At 43.8% G+C, this 18,890-nt stretch overlaps 2 protein-coding genes across 2 annotated transcripts in view; one reads left to right on the top strand and one right to left on the bottom strand.

The window, feature by feature from the left end:
- Positions 1-7,114, bottom strand: part of LOC123774493 (uncharacterized) — a 9,249-nt gene extending 2,135 nt beyond the window's left edge. Inside the window, exons 1-6 of the mRNA XM_069303821.1 lie at positions 7,030-7,114; positions 6,337-6,677; positions 5,543-5,600; positions 5,254-5,343; positions 4,263-4,404; positions 104-344 (exon numbers count right to left, since the gene is read on the bottom strand). Of these exons, the coding sequence (XP_069159922.1) occupies positions 104-344; positions 4,263-4,404; positions 5,254-5,343; positions 5,543-5,600; positions 6,337-6,677; positions 7,030-7,114 (957 nt within the window). The remainder of the gene's footprint in view (positions 1-103; positions 345-4,262; positions 4,405-5,253; positions 5,344-5,542; positions 5,601-6,336; positions 6,678-7,029) is intronic.
- The window catches only part of LOC123774574 (glycolipid transfer protein), a 32,708-nt gene that overhangs the window by 4,914 nt on the left and 8,904 nt on the right, over positions 1-18,890 (top strand). The window contains exon 2 of the mRNA XM_045768953.2: positions 17,819-18,071. Coding sequence (XP_045624909.1) covers positions 17,942-18,071 — 130 coding nt within the window. The 5' untranslated portion in view covers positions 17,819-17,941. The remainder of the gene's footprint in view (positions 1-17,818; positions 18,072-18,890) is intronic.

An 18,890-nucleotide genomic window follows, 5' to 3' on the forward strand; every position in this document is an offset into this window, starting at 1 on the left:
ATGGCTCAAAAGGGCTACCACTTACCGGCTATTCATGCCCGTCCCACCTTTTGGGTGGCTTAATCTTTATCAATCTTTATCAATCAATCAGTGAGTCGGGTACCTGGTAGGTTGTGCATGATCCGGCGGGTGGAGGCGCGGGGGAGGAGGTGGGCCAAGTGTTCCCAGGAGGCCAGACGGGTGCTGGGGGCCTGGCGGGGGCTGGGTGCTCGATACTGGGTCCCTCAGGCGAACATTGCAACACCTGCCCGTGCACGCAAGTTCCCATTTCACTGTTGAACACCGTGCCCGCAGCACACTCAAACTTCACGCGTCTGGTGGCGTGCACTGAACTTCCAACACACCTGCGAAGGGGTCACAGAAATGGCTGAGATTCACAAAAGCTGAGTAACGGAAAAATAAGCAAGAGGTGAACTTAATTATAAAAACTAATCAGCCCTATGAGAGACATCGGTAGATGCATATTTTTATCGTTTTTAGAGTATCTAAAAACGATTTAAACTAGAAATATATATAATTGAGTGGTCTAGTTCTAAACAGGATATCAAACCATTTGCAGCAAGAAGTGTGTTGATTGTAGTGACTATCTGTAACGGCCATCCGGTCTACAAGGTGGAATAGAGCAGGAACTGCAGTGGTGATTGTAGCTGGGTTGCTGATTGGTAGTTGCTCCACCAAAAGCAAGGCTGGAATGTAGATGCTTTTTAACCGATAGTTTATAAACTCGTGGAACCGCCTACCCACCGATGCCGTAAATGCCTTGAGCCATAGACAACACTGCAGTTCAAAATCCCCCTGGAAAAATCATCAGTTAAAATGGGAGGACGCTTGACAAGCCGCTGGTTCCTGTCCCTGTCGATGACGCTAGCTAGATGGTGGTCCTCTTTCTCTACTCACAATCGGGAATCATAGGTTCGAATTCCAGGGGGGAGAGAAATGGTGGGGACGTTTTCCTTTATCTAATTCATCTGTTCACCTAGCAACAAATAAGTATCCGGGAATTAGGCAACTGTTGTGGGGTTGCTTTCTGGGAAAGGTTGACCATGGGGAGATCTCGATATATGCCTAACGTAAATATATACACAGGATGCCAGACCTTGTTAAAACGTATTTATATTGTTAATATTAGTAGTAGTATTATTAGTATTTTTATTATAAATGATTCCCTCAGTCCCAGTGGCGCAGTGGTAAAACACTCCCCCGGCGCTTCGCGAGCGCTTTAGCCTGGGTTCGTATCCTGGCCGGGGAGGATCGATTGGGCGCGAATCCTTAACTTCTGTTCACCAAGCCATGAACAGCCTTTGTTCACCCAGCAGTGAATGGGTACCTTTACACTCAGAGATTACACTAACGTGATACATCAAATGAACAAATCCACGGCCCTTGTGGATTTGTTCAATGGGTACCTGGTTGTTAAACGATTTAGCGGGTCGTATTCCGGGGAAAATTAGTATTAAGACCCTGCCTGAAACGCTATGCATGCTAGTGGCTGTACAAGAATATAAGAACTCTTGTATATATACGTGAAACAAAATAAAAAAAATATGTAAATAAATAATAATGCAGAATGAAAGAGTTAGGCCTTAATTTTAAAGCATGATGAACGTTAACGCAGAAAACGAACTTACATTTTGGGCAAACTTTTAACATTTCCCTCGGTGTGTGCAAGAGGTGAAGAGGAAAAATTGCATATAATAACTAATATAATACATAATTTGGTATTAATCCCATGCTTAACTTTATATAACGTAGTGAGATATAATCTAAGCAACCTAATCTAGCCTAAACGTAACATTCTATTCAAGATAATAAACAGATCCTAATCCCACAAACAACCCGTCCTCGTAATAGAACGTCGCATTTTGACGTATACTCTACCTAAGGCCAAAAATTGTCATACTAGAAAATGGTAGCGCGAAATTGACACACTATCCCGTTTTCTGTTTTGGGTCCTCTGATATAGGTTTCGATAGGATACTTTAGTACCACAGATTCTTGATGTTTGAAGACCTTATAGGAGAACGGGCTGCTGGAGATGCCTAGATACAATAATTTAGATGAGGGCTCACCGTAGATTTATACAGCTGAATAACTACCTTATTTTCCTTAGACGTAAAGGTACGCTTGATTATTACTAGTTTTTGGTTAGCGTTTTCTTACTGTCGTTCCACTTGTTGCGCAACTTTCAGTGAATGATGGATTCTGACTCCAAGGTCCTTTTCTTCATCAATCTGTTGCAAGGTAGTGCTGTAAATTCTGTAGTTTTGACGTGGATTGTTATGCCCCACATGCAAGGTCTTGTATTTATCGATATTAAAAAGCATTTGTCAGTCTTCTGATCATTTGTGGAGTTCATGTAGATCTCATTGTAAGTTGACCAGACCACACACTAGAAGTTGAAGGGACGACGACGTTTCGGTCCGTCCTGGACCATTCTCAAGTCGATTGTGATTCACAATCGACTTGAGAATGGTCCAGGACTGACCGAAACGTCGTCGTCCCTTCAACTTCTAGTGTGTGGTCTGGTCAACATACTTCAGCCACGTTATTGTGACTCATCGCCTGCATCTCATTGTAAGGTCTCGGTATTATTTACACTTCCCATTCTACCATAGATCTTAGTGTCATCTGCAAATTTGATGATGTGGTTTGTAATATATAATATCTGTCATTGATGTATGTGACAAAATGGGTTGCCCAAAATGCAGTACATTGCGGTACCCCACTTAACACATCTCTCCAGTCAGAGTTCTAGCTTCCTGTTTTAGCACGACCCCTTTATTTTCTTTGTTTTAACCGTTGGTTTATTATTTTCCAGTATTCTGTTTTTTTTCCATATGCCCGTAACTTCCTTGCCAGTCTTTCATGTGGCACCGCGTCAAAAGTTAGTTTAGTTCATTTATAATGCACCCCGTACCCATCTTGTGGGTGGTAGTGGAAAGGGTTACAGAGGCACATAATGGGCTCAGGGATTGAACCCCACAATTCATTTAGCTAAGCAAGTTACAGTCTTGATGAGCTAGTTCAAAAGCTTTAACAGAACTCATGTATATTTACATCTACCTACCGGAAGTCCTTGGTCTAAATAGCTGGTTACCGTTTCCATAAATGTGAGCAGATATGTAAGACAGGATCTATTTTTTAATAAATCCATATTGCGTTGATTTTACAAGATTGTTCACTGTGAGACGGAGAATGATTCCCTCCCTTTAGGATTCTCTCCGTGAGCTTGTAAATGTGTGATGTCAAGCTGATCGGACGGTAGTTTTCTGCCGAGCTCTGTCTACTTTCTTTGTAAAATAAGAGTAACATTTGCATATTTCCAATCTAGGGAACCTATTCCTTGTTTCCGGAGGTTTTCTGAAAAGGAGTTTCAGTGGTAGGCGTAGTGTCAGAGTTTTCAGAGGTAGGCATCTATTCATATCCCACCTACCGTATCTGTGGTAGGCAGAGTGTCGTCAAAATATCTTCCTAACCAACCAGCAAGTACACGACACTTAATCCTCAGCATAGTTCAGGAATAAATTAAACTCTTTTTTTCGGGTATACTCGTTGTGAATTCACATATAAATTCACATTTACATGTCAAAACATTTACATGTATTAATATTACGTTTCCACAAGACAATTTCTGCATCTCAAAGTTCTTCGCCGCGTTCCAGTTAATAAATGAGCAGAAGGCTTCCGTTGAAAGCTGTGTCATGTTAAAGAGGTTTCTGTCCCTTGAGCTTCAAAGATAATTTGGCTAAATCTATACAAAGCAAAACAAAAAACACTGAAACAGGAAACAAAAACACTAAAAAGACCGTCCCCCCCCCCATTTCAAATTCACCAGGAAAAAAAAAATATCGGGGAGAAACGAAAAGGGACTTTGACCACCCGCCGGGTTCCTGTCCCAGTCAAGACCCACAAAAGACGGGGACTCTTTCCCCCCTAATAACTGTATCGTGTCGGTGTGAAATAATTTTAAGACTGAGTTATGGGCTCCATACCTATCCAGTGGTGAGTGATAGAAAACGGGATACACAGTCATCACACGATAGGCACAAGAACTGAAGGCATACCCCACTATTCGTATAGCAATAAGCACGTTACGATGACGATTAAAAAAATTGCTGAGGTGCAGTATAGGCTGATTATTTAAAATTGTAAACTGGACATTCCGGGTAAACTAAGATTAACCAGCCTATTTTCTCCTAAACTTCTCTGACATAACCTAACACGGGAAAAGCGAACACCTATGATCTGCTATCGTGACTCACTTGAAAAACGAGTTGCAGGTGGGGCCAGGTATGAGGTCCCCGGGGACACACTGCTTCAGGTAGCTGGATAAATCATTGGTTGTGACGGTGGTGTGAGGCTCAGGTGACGGGGTCCAGAGGGAGGCCCGGACACCCACGCCATCTGCAGGCGAGAATACGAATGTCGCGCGGTAATAAACATGAGAGCTGACCAAACTACACACTAGAAAGTGAAGAGACGACGACGTTTCAGTCCGTAATGGACCATTATCAAGTCGATAATGGTCCAGGACGGACCGAAACATCGTCGTCTCTTCACTTTCTAGTGTGTGGTTTGGTCAACTTTTTCAGTCACGTTATTGTGAGTTCTCATCTGCATGAGAGCTGACATTCGGGACTGTGAAGCTGCAAGGAAATTCCAATTAATATACTGTATCGAGAATGCAAAAGAAAAAAAGCACAGAAATACATTGATTTGCGATGATATTATTTATCGTCACTCGTGCATGTTTACCGAGGACATGAGGAAAGGGTAACGTGATTAACAAAGGATCAATGTTGACGTATTAATGCATCAAGGTTGTTTGCCATGGTGGGGGAGATTGTATAGGACCAGCAATAGCGAGATTCAGATTATCGAAGAGTCCTGCCTGAATTGATGTCGAGTTGATAAGCTACAAACAGAGAACATGGACTGATTCTGTCGGATGTTAGTGGGGCGAGGCTTCACAGACTCCCCCCCCCCCACCTAACCATGGTTCTTTCCCCACCATGGTTCCTCCCCTACCATGGTTTTTCCCCTCCATGGTTCCCCCCCCCCCACCACCACCATGGTTCACAGGCAACCGAGAAGGAAGTTTAATTGTGTTTTTCAAATATTAAACTAATTTCAGTTCTCATTTTTGCTGAAAGTGGCCATTAAATAACTAATTTTTTGTATACTATTTCCTTCACGCCTTTCTATTATCGACAAAGAAGGTAGCTCGGTTTACAGAAGGATCTTATCCTTCACCAGAGCGATGATCTCGCTTCTTGCAGGGGCGGAGTTCGATCCCTCTATTGTCCAAGTGGTTGGGCACAGTTTTTTTCCCGTCCTTATATCCTTATAAGAGATATAAGGAGCAATATCTCTTATCCTTATAAGAGATAACAAGGAGCCGAAATATAAGGGCACAGTCCTTATATCCCGGTTCCTTGTTCTCATTTTCCTTCAAGTGGGTTATAGTTAAATTGTCATATCGCTTTCTCCTCATAATTACCTTATCTTACCTAACTTGTCAAGAGGCTTAGAAATTACTCACGAATCTGAGCGAGGGAAGCGGCAGCGCTCAGGAGCACAACTACAGCTCTCTGGAACATCTGTCAAGTATAAGAAGAATTTTTTAGTTAAAGTCAAATTCAAAAAGATTTTTACATATCTTCATAACTTACAGGCCCAATTTTGGAAGACTATCATTATAGGTGCGTCTGTGTGTGTGTGTGTGTGTGTACTCACCTATTTGTGCTTGCGGGGGTTGAGCTCTGGCTTTTTGGTCCCGCCTCTCAACCGTCAATCAACAGGTGTACAGATTCCTGAGCCTATTGGCCTCTATCATATCTACATTTGAAACTGTGTATGGAGTCAGCCTCCACCACATCACTGCCTAATGCATTCCATCCGTTAACTACTCTGACACTGAAAAAGTTCCTTCTAACGTCCCTGTGGCTCATGTGGGTACTCAGTGTACCCACATGACCCACAGTGTGTGTGTGTGTGTGTGCGCTCAGGAACATGTACTATTATGAAGCGACAAGTCTGCATGGCATTATTCTACTACGACCTGTATTGTTTAGGATTTAGTTGTATTTGCAAAATTTATTATTCCATTCTTATATTACAGCAACATTATTTCGAGGGTGACAGAAGAAGTTGATTGGGACACTTCCTTGACGTCTGTCCTCGCACCACTTGACGTGTCTGAAATAATAGGGGTGTATGGGAGATATTAGGAAGAGTTATGATTGCTAAAGAGGTGAAGCCTCGACTACTCGGCGTGGGACGTTATCCTCGAGACCTTGGACAGGACTGACTCTCGAGACCTTAGACAGGACTGACTCTCGAGACCTTGGACAGGACTGGTTCTTGAAACCTTGGACAGGACTGGCTCTCGAGACCTTGGACAGGACTGGCTCTCGAGACCTTGGACAGGACTGGCTCTCGAGACCTTGGACAGGACTGACTCTCGAGACCTTGGACAGGACTGGTTCTTGAAACCTTGGACAGGACTGGCTCTCGAGACCATGGACAGGACTGGCTCTCGAGACCTTGGACAGGACTGACTCTCGAGACCTTGGACAGGACTGGTTCTTGAGACCTTGGACAGGACTGGCTCTCGAGACCTTGGACAGGACTGACTTGAGACCTTGGACAGGACTGACTTGAGACCTTAGACAGGACTGACTCTCAAGACATCACTTTATGTCCAAAACACCAGTCGACAAGTCAACATATAATTGACCCTCTCCAGAAAGCCAAAAGGTGCTGATGTCTTAGTACTCAAGAATCACTATTGAGAACAGAAGTCACAGCGACGGTCTTAGAGCTACTGGAAGACCCTGAAGCCTCCCTGGGACCAATTTAACTTCACTTGGTAATCGTCAATTTGCTTGACAGCTGCCATAAAGCTCTTATAGCCATCTTCTACAGAGACTGCAAGCGGCCGTATCTAGCTCGAGGCAAGTCGCCCATCGCTGCATGCGCAGAGGAAGAGGCTGAGGGTGCATTAGAGGCTTCTTGACTACCACTGACGCATGCGCATGATCAGGTGGTCAGGCGTTCTCGTTACCAAAACATGTAAGCGGTTAAGACTATGAGTTTGGAGGTATGGAGGCATCGTGACAACTTGGGATACTCTGAGGTTAGAGAGAGAGAGAGAGAGAGAGAGAGAGAGAGAGAGAGAGAGAGAGAGAGAGAGAGAGAGAGAGAGAGAGAGAGAGAGAGAGAGAGAGAGGAACCTATATCGGATCTTGGGAGTCTTGGGAAAAAATTTGTATTTCCTCCCATGTTTTATTTCTGCTTTGTGTAAGACAACCAACCATTGCGAGAGTGAATTAAAGTGCCAGCGAAGGAATAAGTGCAGAGCGAGGAATGAGCGAGAAGAGGTGGTTCTGAGCTGATGGAATGACCAAGACGATGACAAGATTCTGAGCAGGTGGAATGACAGAGACAAACTACTGAGCAGGTGGAATAGCTCCTACCAAGACACTAAGCAGATGGTAAGGTCGAGAATACACGGTATGGAGCAGATGTTCCGAGTTACACGAGAAGATTAAAGGAACCCCCTGAAGGCGGTCTGGGCGCTTGAACCCAAGAAAAACACTGTTGTCGGAGCGTTCGCGAGACGACGCAGCAGAAGGCGGATGGATGGTGCGGCCGTGTTTTTGTGTGTATTGACATAATCTGCCTGTGTTGTGTTGTGGTCACACCCGCGGCCTCGACACCTGCTTACCTGGAGTACACCCAGATTAACACTCGCTAGTTCGCAATATTCATTCTCACCCACTCTCCTACATCCACACTCATCCGCCCAGCCGACTATATCCAACACACACACACACACACACACACACACACACACACACACACACATCCACACACACACATCCACACCCACCCGGTAACATCCACGCTCATCCATACACTCAAATTCACACTCACGCACTCAGTAACATCCACACTCTCCCACAGGGCACTGGTGGATGAATAGACAGCACGCTGGACACGTAATCCTGTGGACCGGGGTTCGATTCCCGGCGCCGGCGAGAAACAAAATGGGTAGGGTTTCCTTCACCCTGTTGCCCCTGTTACCTAACAGTAAATAGGTACCTGGGAGTTAGACAGCTGTTACCCGCTGTGTGGCTTCCTAGGTGTGTGTGTGGGAAAAAATTAATTAGTAGTTAGTAACTATTGATTGACAGTTGAGAGGCGGGCCGAAAGAACAGAATTCAACCCCCGCAAGCACAATAGGTGAGTACAACCAGGTGAATGCACACTAGCATTCACAATCACCCACCTTTTAACATCCACACTCATTCATTCAGCAACATCCAGACTCATCCATCCAACAACATCCACACTCGTCCACCCACCCATCAACCTCCGCAATCACCCAAAACCATCAACCACACTCACCCTCATTGCAAAATATAGGCTGCCTGTTTCCGGCAAAACGAACTAATTAAGCTATTAAAATTTCAATTCCAAAAGGGACGTGATCCCAACATGCACAATACTTAGGAATCAATTGAGTTAATATGACATAATGTTAGGTCAAGCAGAAACAAGTCGAAGGGACATAGATAGAAGCTAAACACGAAGATGAACCACAGGGAGGTGAATTAGATATTCTTTGTGGGGGTAAGAGTAGTCACCAGATTGGTTTTACGAATGAAAATAAAAGTGAAGACATCAAAACATATATGTGGAAAAGAATTAAATATGCAAATACTTTGAGGAACCGACAAGATGGATACAAACAACAGTTAGGAATAGCATAAACCTATACTATACGAATCAAATTAAATATTTACCAACATTGAATCAAGTATATATATAATAGCCTCATGCGCCCATTACAAGAAGCAGGAGAGGCTAACTCCATACATTAATTCAAAAATAGAACAAAATACAGGGGATTATAAATGTGGGGGCCCAGGAGCTGGAGCAACAATCCCGCCAAAATTATGGGTATAATGACTGAAGCGGGACTTCATTACCTCCCGAGGCTGGGCCCAGGAGCTAGAGCTACACTCCCACGCACGACCTGTCTAATGCATCACAAAGTGAATAAGTCCTGTCCATTCCTAGCTTGTGTAATGTACCTATCTCTTCCTCTCAAGTAAAACACCAATAGGAAATTGGCTCTCTGACCCGCACCGCTTCACTCCCCTGACAACCGCAGCTTAGCACCGAGTCGATTACGATGAGCCATTCGACTCATCACGATCGACTCGATAATGGTCCAGGACGGACCGAAACGTCATCGTCTATTCATCTTGTGGTGAGTGGTTTGGTCATCATATCTTCAGCCACGTTATTGTGACTCGTCGTCTGCACGTAAGACACGAGTGTCCGTGTGTGTGTGTAATTAAGAACTCTTAAATTTCCTGTCTGTTTGATTGGAAGACAAACATGTTTATTTGTCATCACTTAATCTATTGTACTGTGAGTGTCTGTCTCTCATTTTGACACATTCACAATTCACTTCTCGTCGCGTCAGTGAAATATCCCTCATACACAAGTTACTTAAGTGGATAAGTAACTTCAGTGAACACTTCAGGAGACTTCAGTGCAGGTTGGTGTTCAATCCCCGACCGTCTAAGTGGTTGGACACTATTCCTTTTCCCCCCGTCCCATCCCAAATCCTTATCCTGACCCCCCTTCCCAGTGTTATATAGTCGTAATGGCTTGGCGCTTTCCCGCTGATAGTTCCCTATCATTCACGCCTCGTGTCCCTTACCTTCATGTTAGCTGCGACGTCCCCCAACACCGGGCAACAACTGGAGTCCTACTGGAAAGACCCGGTGTCCTGGCCCGGGTTTTTATACCCGTTGAGATGTGGTGCTGTGACAGGGTGTATGTGTGAGGCAGCACACCTGGCATTGTGTGCGTCGCCCACACCATTGGATCCCCTGCTGAGACACGCTCCTTTATCCAATTTCAAGGTTCTTAACCCCTCCTTTGCTCACGCCATTTTCCTTAAGCAGAAGCGGTGTAACTCTGGTTCGTTCGTCGTGGTGAGACAGAAGCTTGACAGTTCAGATGGCCGTTGCCTTGCCCCTATTGGATGGCGTGGCAAGAGAGGGGAAGGGAACTATCATAAGAAAGCCCCAAGCAATTACGACTATATAACACTTGAAAGGGGTCGGGATAAGGATTTGGGATGGGATAGAGGGAAAGGAATGGTGCCCAATCATCTGGACGGTCGGGGATTGAACGCCGACCTGCATGAAGCGAAACCGTCGCTCTACCGTCCAACGCAAGGAACAGTGTTGCCCAACCTCTTGGACGGTCGGGAATTGAACGCCGACCTGCAGGAAGCGAGATCGTCGCTCTACCGTTCTATCGTCCAGCCATCATTACCCAGCGGGGAGCCTCCAGAAGCCACCACTACCCAGTGAGGCCACTGCCACCGTCTCGTTTGGAACAACATGTTTCTCTGGGGACGATTTATGTACAGCCTGGCCCAAACACGGCGACACAGACCCGGCCCCCACACCCTCCGCCGCACTTGTCACTAGGTCCGCGCCCTGCAAGCACTCGCAGGACGCGGGAGTCGGGGCATGAAGGCACCCGACCCCCTACACTTAGGTGGCTGTGATCCACATCCCAGCACAGAGAGCCAAGTGACCCCAGACTGCATTATGAGGATGCAATGAAAGCTGCAGTATGTAGTCTGTAGGGAGTGTTAGGACAAAACAAATGAATGAGAACCAGGTTGCTAGTTATGGGAGACTTCAACCAATGAAGAAATAACTTGAGGTTGATGGACCCACAGGGAATAGAAGATTGATGGAAAAAGCTGACGGAGATTATAGAAAGGAACAGTTTACACAGCATACTAAGAAAACAAGAAGAGGGTTTGTAGACCTATAATTAATGCTAGATCTTATGTTTACAAATCAATAAACATCGAGGACATTATTGACATTATCTTCAACGTAAGCGACCACTACATCTAGGTTTTCGAATATATAATGATGAGCACAACCACTGAGACGTAGGTTGTAGGATAAGAAGACTGGGACCCCAAAACGGGCAGTAACAGGAAAGTATTGAGCTCGTAGAGGCAATACTGTGGAATATTGAGCTCCGACGACACAAACACAGTATATTGTGAACAATACAAGGAAAAACACAGTATATTGTGAACAATACAAGTAAAAACACAGTATATTGTGAACAATACAAGGAAAAACACAGTATATTGTGAACAATACAAGGAAAAACACAGTATATTGTGAACAATACAAGGAAAAACACAGTATATTGTGAACAATACAAGGAAAAACACAGTATATTGTGAACAATACAAGGAAAAACACAGTATATAGTGAACAATACAAGGAAAAACACAGTATATTGTGAACAATACAAGGAAAAACACAGTATATTGTGAACAATACAAGGAAAAACACAGTATATTGTGAACAATACAAGGAAAAACACAGTATATTGTGAACAATACAAGGAAAAACACAGTATATTGTGAACAATACAAGGAAAAACACAGTATATTGTGAACAATACAAGGAAAAACACAGTATATTGTGAACAATACAAGGAAAAACACAGTATATTGTGAACAATACAAGGAAAAACACAGTATATTGTGAACAATGCAAGGAAAAACAGTATTATGAATAATATAAGCAAAAACACATTATATTATGAACAATACAAGGAAAAAAGGCAAAGAAGCTGACGGAAAATTCACACATCTTCACACAGGCAAGAACTAAACAGAAATGGCGAGGAGAAATTTAAGAAAATAGACCTGAAGAATAAAATTAGATAGAGCTTCGTCTTTAAATGCGGGGGGTCCAAGGTTCGAGTCTCCTAAAGCTCAGGTGAATGGAAGAGCTGAAGACAATCGGAGCATCTTCGAGAGAACAGGGAACGAATAAGGAGTGTGGAGAGCCTGTATGAAAATGACATAGCTACCAAGGTAACAGACCAACCCTTAGCATCTGCACAATCACATTATATCAAAGTTGTCTATTAAGGGGCCGAGGAAACGAAACAATATTCGAATAATATGAAAATTACTTGAAAATGTTATACAAATGTCCAATTATTTAGCATCAGCGTCGTGAAAATTTCATCCCAATATGTTAAGAAATGGATTTTATACGAATTAAAAAAAAAGTGCTGATGATAAGGAGACCAGATCCTATTAACTGGAAGGTCGTAACCTAACCAGGTCGTCCGCCGAGTAGAAGAGAGATAGGATTCTCCATTCAGATGTCTACCCAGAGACCACATCTCTTCCCCGACACACACAATGCTGCGGGCTACACCCCATAACAATGCCCAGCAAAATAATGGTGAACTCTCAAGAAGTAAGAAGTAAGGAGACAATAGGGTGAGCTCAGTACGGAAAAGTCTGGCGGCTATGATAAGATCGCACATTGTATCCTAAAAGAAAGCCTTGTGTACTCCCCCTTGGTGCAATTTTCATCTCATCTCTGCAAAACAGAAATCTCTAAAGGTTAAAAGAAAAAAACATATGTCTTACCAGTAAATAAGAAAGGGGGGGGGGGAAGGTGACAGTCACGGAACTACAGACTGGTGTCACTCAAAAACATTCCCTGTAAAATATGTCTAAGACTCAGCAGGAGGAAACACAACATATCGAAAAATTGTACTTTTGTTTAGTGAACTTTACGTTTCATTAGAAAAGCAAATGCTTTGACTTGCATTTGAAATGCTTTGATTTGCTTTTGCTTTGACTTGACTGAAAGCAAGTCAAGCTTGATAAGCCTACTACAGTTTAAACACAAGGTGATAACTAAAAAAAAAAAAATAAATAAATAAAAGGGACGTAGGGATTAGTAGACTATACATTCTAGGGGAAAAAATATATGCATATTTTATTATCAGCTTAAAGTATAAACTATGAAGTACAAAGGGTGAAAAAATAAAAAAAAATATACATGGATACATTTCGAAGAGCAAGTCTTTGTGAATACCTCATTAAACAATAACTAGAAAGGCGGAGCAAAGAGCTAAAGATTAACTCTGCAAGAACATACAGATGAGTAAATCTGGAGGAGCATATCTAGGTTATATTTAGACGATAAAAATCTGTTATTAACACAAAACCAGATTGACAATTACCTGAATTTACCCGAGAGCCATTATCTGTAGTCAGGGGCAGGAAACCCCGAGGGTCGCCATCAGTTGTGGCCTCGACGGGGACAGGAAGCCAGGGATTGATTGATTGATGAAGATTAAGCCATCCAAAAGGTGGCACGGGCATGAATAGCCCGTAAGTGGTGGCCCTTTTGAGCCATAAGCAGTATCAGTAGATGATACTGTAGATCTGTGGTGATGCGACTGCACCCTGCGTGGAAGCCAGGGGCTTCTCATAGCCCATTATGAGAATAGCCATTATAGCCACAAACAAATGGGTCAGCTTAATATACATAGTAGAGTAAGACCTAATGCACAGTTTCAACATTTTTATTTTAACAAATAACATGACGGAAGTGAATCATTACATTTAAAAAATATCTATAACAAGGTCAGTTTTTCTGTCTGTCCGAGGTCAGAGGTCAGGCACTTCCCCTGGGCTTAACCTCAGGGAAATTTGCATGATGACTTGTGAGTGAATAGCGAGTGTCATAGGGTGGATGAGGTCGATCCCCCCCTCCCCCCCCTCCCCTACTTCTGTAAGGACGATCGGCTCCTAGTCCGAATTCCGGAGATTCTTAGGAAATATGAAATGTGTGTTTGAATGTCCATAGAGTGTTTAAACAGATTTTTTACGGCTGTTATCATCAACGTCGATAAAGTTGATTCAGCGTCGATAAGGTTGAATGTTATTGGAACATCTTTTGGCCACTGGGAGAGTGGATGGGAGGGAGGGAGGGAGAGGGAAGTGAGAGGCGAGAGATGGAGAGGGGAGAGGGGGAGGGAGAGGGAGATGGCAGTGGGAGGAAGAAGTGAGGAGGAGGAAGGAGAGAGAGAGAGAGAGAGAGAGAGTGCTGAGTAATATGGTAGGTAAAGAAATAATAATGCATCTGGTTTTATCTCAAATAACTCTTATTGAACACACAAAAAGTTCCTTTGCCGATGCAGGGGGACCTGTACAAGGGGACCCCTTCCCGTCACCAGGGGGGCTCTAGCCGTACTGTTTGGTCTTGTATCTTCAACATAGAACTTACTCGTGATCTTCATCTGATTAGCAGCTTAAATCAGCGAAGGGAATAATTAGAAGAAATTGGTTAGCCAATTTTACTATTGAGCACTTGAGGATGGGGTGAAGGAACCTTCTCCCTATGAGGAAGGGGTGAAGGAACGGTGCCCAACCGCTTCCATGGACCATCAGGGATCGAATGCTGACAAGAGGCTACAGGCCGTCGCTGTCAACCAACTCATGAGGCTGGGCACCGCTCCTTTTACGTACGATGAAATTAACGAAAATCTGTCATTCCGCCTCGGGTCCAGTGTTGTTAAGAGGTCACAGCTGTCATAGAGCGTCCACGTCACTCACCCACTCTCGCACATGTGTTCTCACACACACACACACACACACACACACACACACACACACACACACACACACACACACACACACACACACACACACACACACACACACACAGGGGCCTCTCGAGGGGCTTCGTAGCCTGGTGGATAGCGCGCAGGACTCGTAATTCTGTGGCGCGGGTTCGATTCCCGCACGAGGCAGAAACAAATGGGCAAAGTTTCTTTCACCCTAAGTGCCCCTGTTACCTAGCAGTAAATAGGTACCTGGGAGTTAGTCAGCTGTCACGGGCTGCTTCCTGGGGTGTGTGTGTGTGTGGGGTGGGAAAAAAAAAAAAAAAAAAAAAAAAAAAAGTAGTTAGTAAACAGTTGATTGACAGTTGAGAGGCGGGCCGAAAGAGCAAAGCTCAACCCCCGCAAAAACACAACTAGTAAACACAACTAGTAAACACACACATACACCAGTTGATTGACAGTTGAGAGGCGGGACCAAAGAGCCAAAGCTTAACTCCCCACAAGCACAAATAGGTGAGTTCACACACACACACACACACACGCACACGCACACGCACACACATAGCCAGTGGGCTGGCTGGCTGAGTGGACAGCGCGCTAGACTCGTGAACCTAGGGACCAGGGTTCGATCCCGGCAGCCGGCGGAAAAACAAATGGGCAGAGTTTCCTTCACCCTGATTTCCCTGTTACCTAGCAGTAAATAGGTACCTGGGAGTTAGACAGCTGCTACGGGCTGCTTCCTGGGGGTTGAGCTTTGCTCTTTCGGCCCGCCTCTCAACTGCCAATTAACTGTTTGTGTGTGTGTGTGTGTGTGTGTGTGTGTGTGTGTGTGTGTGTGTGTGTGTGTGTGTGTGTGTGAAAAAATAGTTAGTAGTTAGTACAGTTGAGAGGAGGGCCGACAGAGCATAGCTCAACCCCCGCAAGCACATCTAGGTGAATACAACTAGGTGAATACACACACGTGTTCACTCCCCCCCCCCCCCTCCCCCCCCCACGCCTTCACCAAAAATAAGGGCATCAGTTTTCCGATAAGGCAAAAGTCATAAATCACACATTATCTTGCTTTGATCCTTAATTGTAATGGATGTGCGTGTGAGGAGGAGCCCTCACACCCCCTGCCTGCCTCCCGTGACGCCTGCTTACACACACACACACACACACACACACACACACACACCTTGATCCTGAAGAATGCTTCCCAACACCGGGCCACCACAACAGGGGCGAGCCTCTCTGTAACTCCCACGTAGAGCACAGATAATGGATATATACAAAGATTGTTCTTTACTTCAGTAAAGCTGCTTGGATTGTCATGCTTTGGTAATGACAACAAGTCCACGTGGCTCCCCCAGTGGCTGCTGCTTTGTAAATAAATCACAATACCGCTACTCTCCCCATTACTCTTCCAGACGTAACATGCATAAGTAATCAAGCATTTATTCCTTGGGACAATGACCTCGGCTTCCAGCATTTTATATTAATTTGGGTACACAACACTGTGCTGGTACCTTATTCTATACGAGGAAATACAGAGTATAGATGGAGAGCTAGATATGAGTTTATCTCATATCCTCATCTCACAGGATGATTAGTCAGTCATATATGGAATGAGGATAAAAACACGGGATGTGAGTCTAGTAGACCAGTCTGCACTACCAAACTCTGGGTACAGCACAAGAATATCATCAAATATTGGCGAGTGTATGAAATAACAAAATATATATAAAATTTTGTCCCAAGGGGCGAGTTTATTGGGCAGCGCCACTCATCCTGTGAGTGGTCATACCGCCATAACAGCATGTACAACACTCCCCAATAGGAAGAAAACCCGCTGGGTTGTTCATTCTGTCACTTGTACCCAGACACAGATGGGACTTGCTTAATTGTCTCAAGTGAACAGCTTCTCAAACAAGAAGATTACGTTATCTTGCGGGTGCAAAATGAGGGAATCTTTTAAGAACAGTATCAATATTTGACAAATGTGTTTTCCAAACTCAAACAATGTGGGTTTATTATTCTACACATATTTCATAGGCCCCTCAGGTGTTTACATTCACGTAGATAGTGGTCAAGGGGGTGTCCGTCACTCTCATCACAGATTCTGCAACTCGCTGATCAACTGTTGTTTCCATTCCGAATCTCCATGGATATTTGTATCCAAGACGGATTCTCGCTATTACTGATTTTCTCCCGCGTCCTCCTCCTCTTCGTCTATAATGATTGGGATTGCCAGCTGCAACCATGTTGTACCATCGTATAGATTCACTGATTTGAGCTTCTATCCTCCTTTCCTCAGTTACCCTGTCGCTGTGATGTTGCCTGACAATACCTCTAATTTGTAGAAGAGTCTTGGGTATGAAGTATTCAATATAGTCTCCTTCGGCGCCTTCAGCAGCCAGCACATCTGCTCGTTCATTTCCACATATTCCAATATGGGAGGAGATCCACAGAAACTTGACGACTCTTCCCTGGTTGGTTAGAACCCTTACAGCTCTCTTAATTTTAGCGACTATCGCAAGATTTCTGCCCGATTTTTACTTAGGCTTTGCAGTGTTGCTTTTGATTCGATGCAGATCACTGCACCATTAGCGTTTCGTTCAAGGAATCTTAACGCCATAACAATGGCAGTTAGCTCTGCTTGCATTGTATATACTTAGCTCTGCTATACTTAGCTCTGCTATACAGAGCTCTGTTAGCTCTGCTATACAGAGCTCTGTTAGCTCTGCTATACATTGTATATACAAATGTATATACTATACAGTGGAACCTCGAGTGACGAGCGACTCCAGTTACAAAAGATCAAGTCAAATTGGGGGACTTTCGACAAGCCGCCGGCTTCCTGTCCTCGCCGAGGCTACTAGGGTTAATGACCCTCAGGTAAATCAGAACATACCTCGAACACTGTTTATGTAGGACAGATGTAAATCTATGTATTTATGTTTGTAGGTTAGATTAATATTAGCATTTTAAAAGCACTACAATCACCTTCTCTGGTTGATTGTTCAATAAATCACTGAACTACGTGTTTAACAAATCTCCAACCCTGTCCATGACAGAAGAAAATGTATACATGTTAGTTAGCATAGTAAATGAATGGCCACGTCTGTAGTAGAAAAAATAAACATATATCATGTGCTCTCATTGTTAAACATTCATGTTATATTCTTTTTTAAAGACATTCTCTTGGTAAACAATTCACTGTAACCTCGTATAAACTAACCCAACTATAAACGTACTAAACAGACAATACTAAACATATTTATGAATACAATTTTTGCATTTGTGTTGATATAAACAAATAATATCCCCTTAGGAATGCACCGTGGCTGGTGAGACGTGGCACCGGCGCGCGTGGTGAGGGGGTGGAAGAGGTGGCACCAGCGCGAGGGGGCACCCAGCTGGCACCCAGAGATAAACAATAACACGGGAGAGGAGCATGTCGGAGGAGACGACTCTACCCCATTTTTTCTCCGAGCTCTCTCCTCTATACCCCAACGTCACTCAAGATGGCAAAATTGACACGGTGCAATTTCTCGAGGCCTCGAAATCCTTCATCCAGATGTATGGTGAGTGAACTTTAAAAGAAGTGTAAGTGAACTATAAGATTAGTTTGAGAATTTGTGCAGCTGTCGATTAAGGGTTAGTCAAAGCGTTTTGTCCATAAATTAATTTACCTATATTGGGTTTTTTAAACGCTTTTTAACCCCCCACACTATAATTATACATCACACTTTAGCATGGGATGGGTTAGGTTGTAAAATACATCCTTGAACCGTCTTAGGTTCAAAGTGTCGAGCCCTAAGTGCTGTCCATTCAGTCTTGTGTGAAGTTATAAATAAATAAATGAATTGTTATTTAGATAAAAGTACATGCATGCATATTGAATAACAAGCAGAATGTTGCATTTCTAGATTGAGCTAGTATATACTATGCCTAAAGCCACTAATATGCACAACGTTTTGGGCAAGTAACAAGTTATATCGTACCCGCGTCTATCTAGCAAGCATATTGTATTCGCCTAGTTGTGCTTGCGGGGGTTGAGCTCTGCTCTTTTGGCCCACCTCTCAACTGTCAATCAATAAACTGTTATTAACTACTATTTTTTTCACACACACACACACACACACACACACACACACACACACACACACACACACACACACACACACACACTTTTATTTCACGAAAATTCACTCGCAAACAGAGTGGTAGACGGTTGGAACAAGTTAGGTGAGAAGGTGGTGGAGGCCAAGACCGTCAGTAGTTTCGAAGCGTTATATGACAAAGAGTGCTGGGAAGACAGGACACCACGAGCGTAGCTCTTATCCTGTAACTACACTTAGGTAATTACACACACACACACACACACACACACACACACACAC

Source organism: Procambarus clarkii, chromosome 51 (assembly GCF_040958095.1).
Source record: "Procambarus clarkii isolate CNS0578487 chromosome 51, FALCON_Pclarkii_2.0, whole genome shotgun sequence".
Taxonomy (NCBI): domain Eukaryota; kingdom Metazoa; phylum Arthropoda; class Malacostraca; order Decapoda; family Cambaridae; genus Procambarus; species Procambarus clarkii.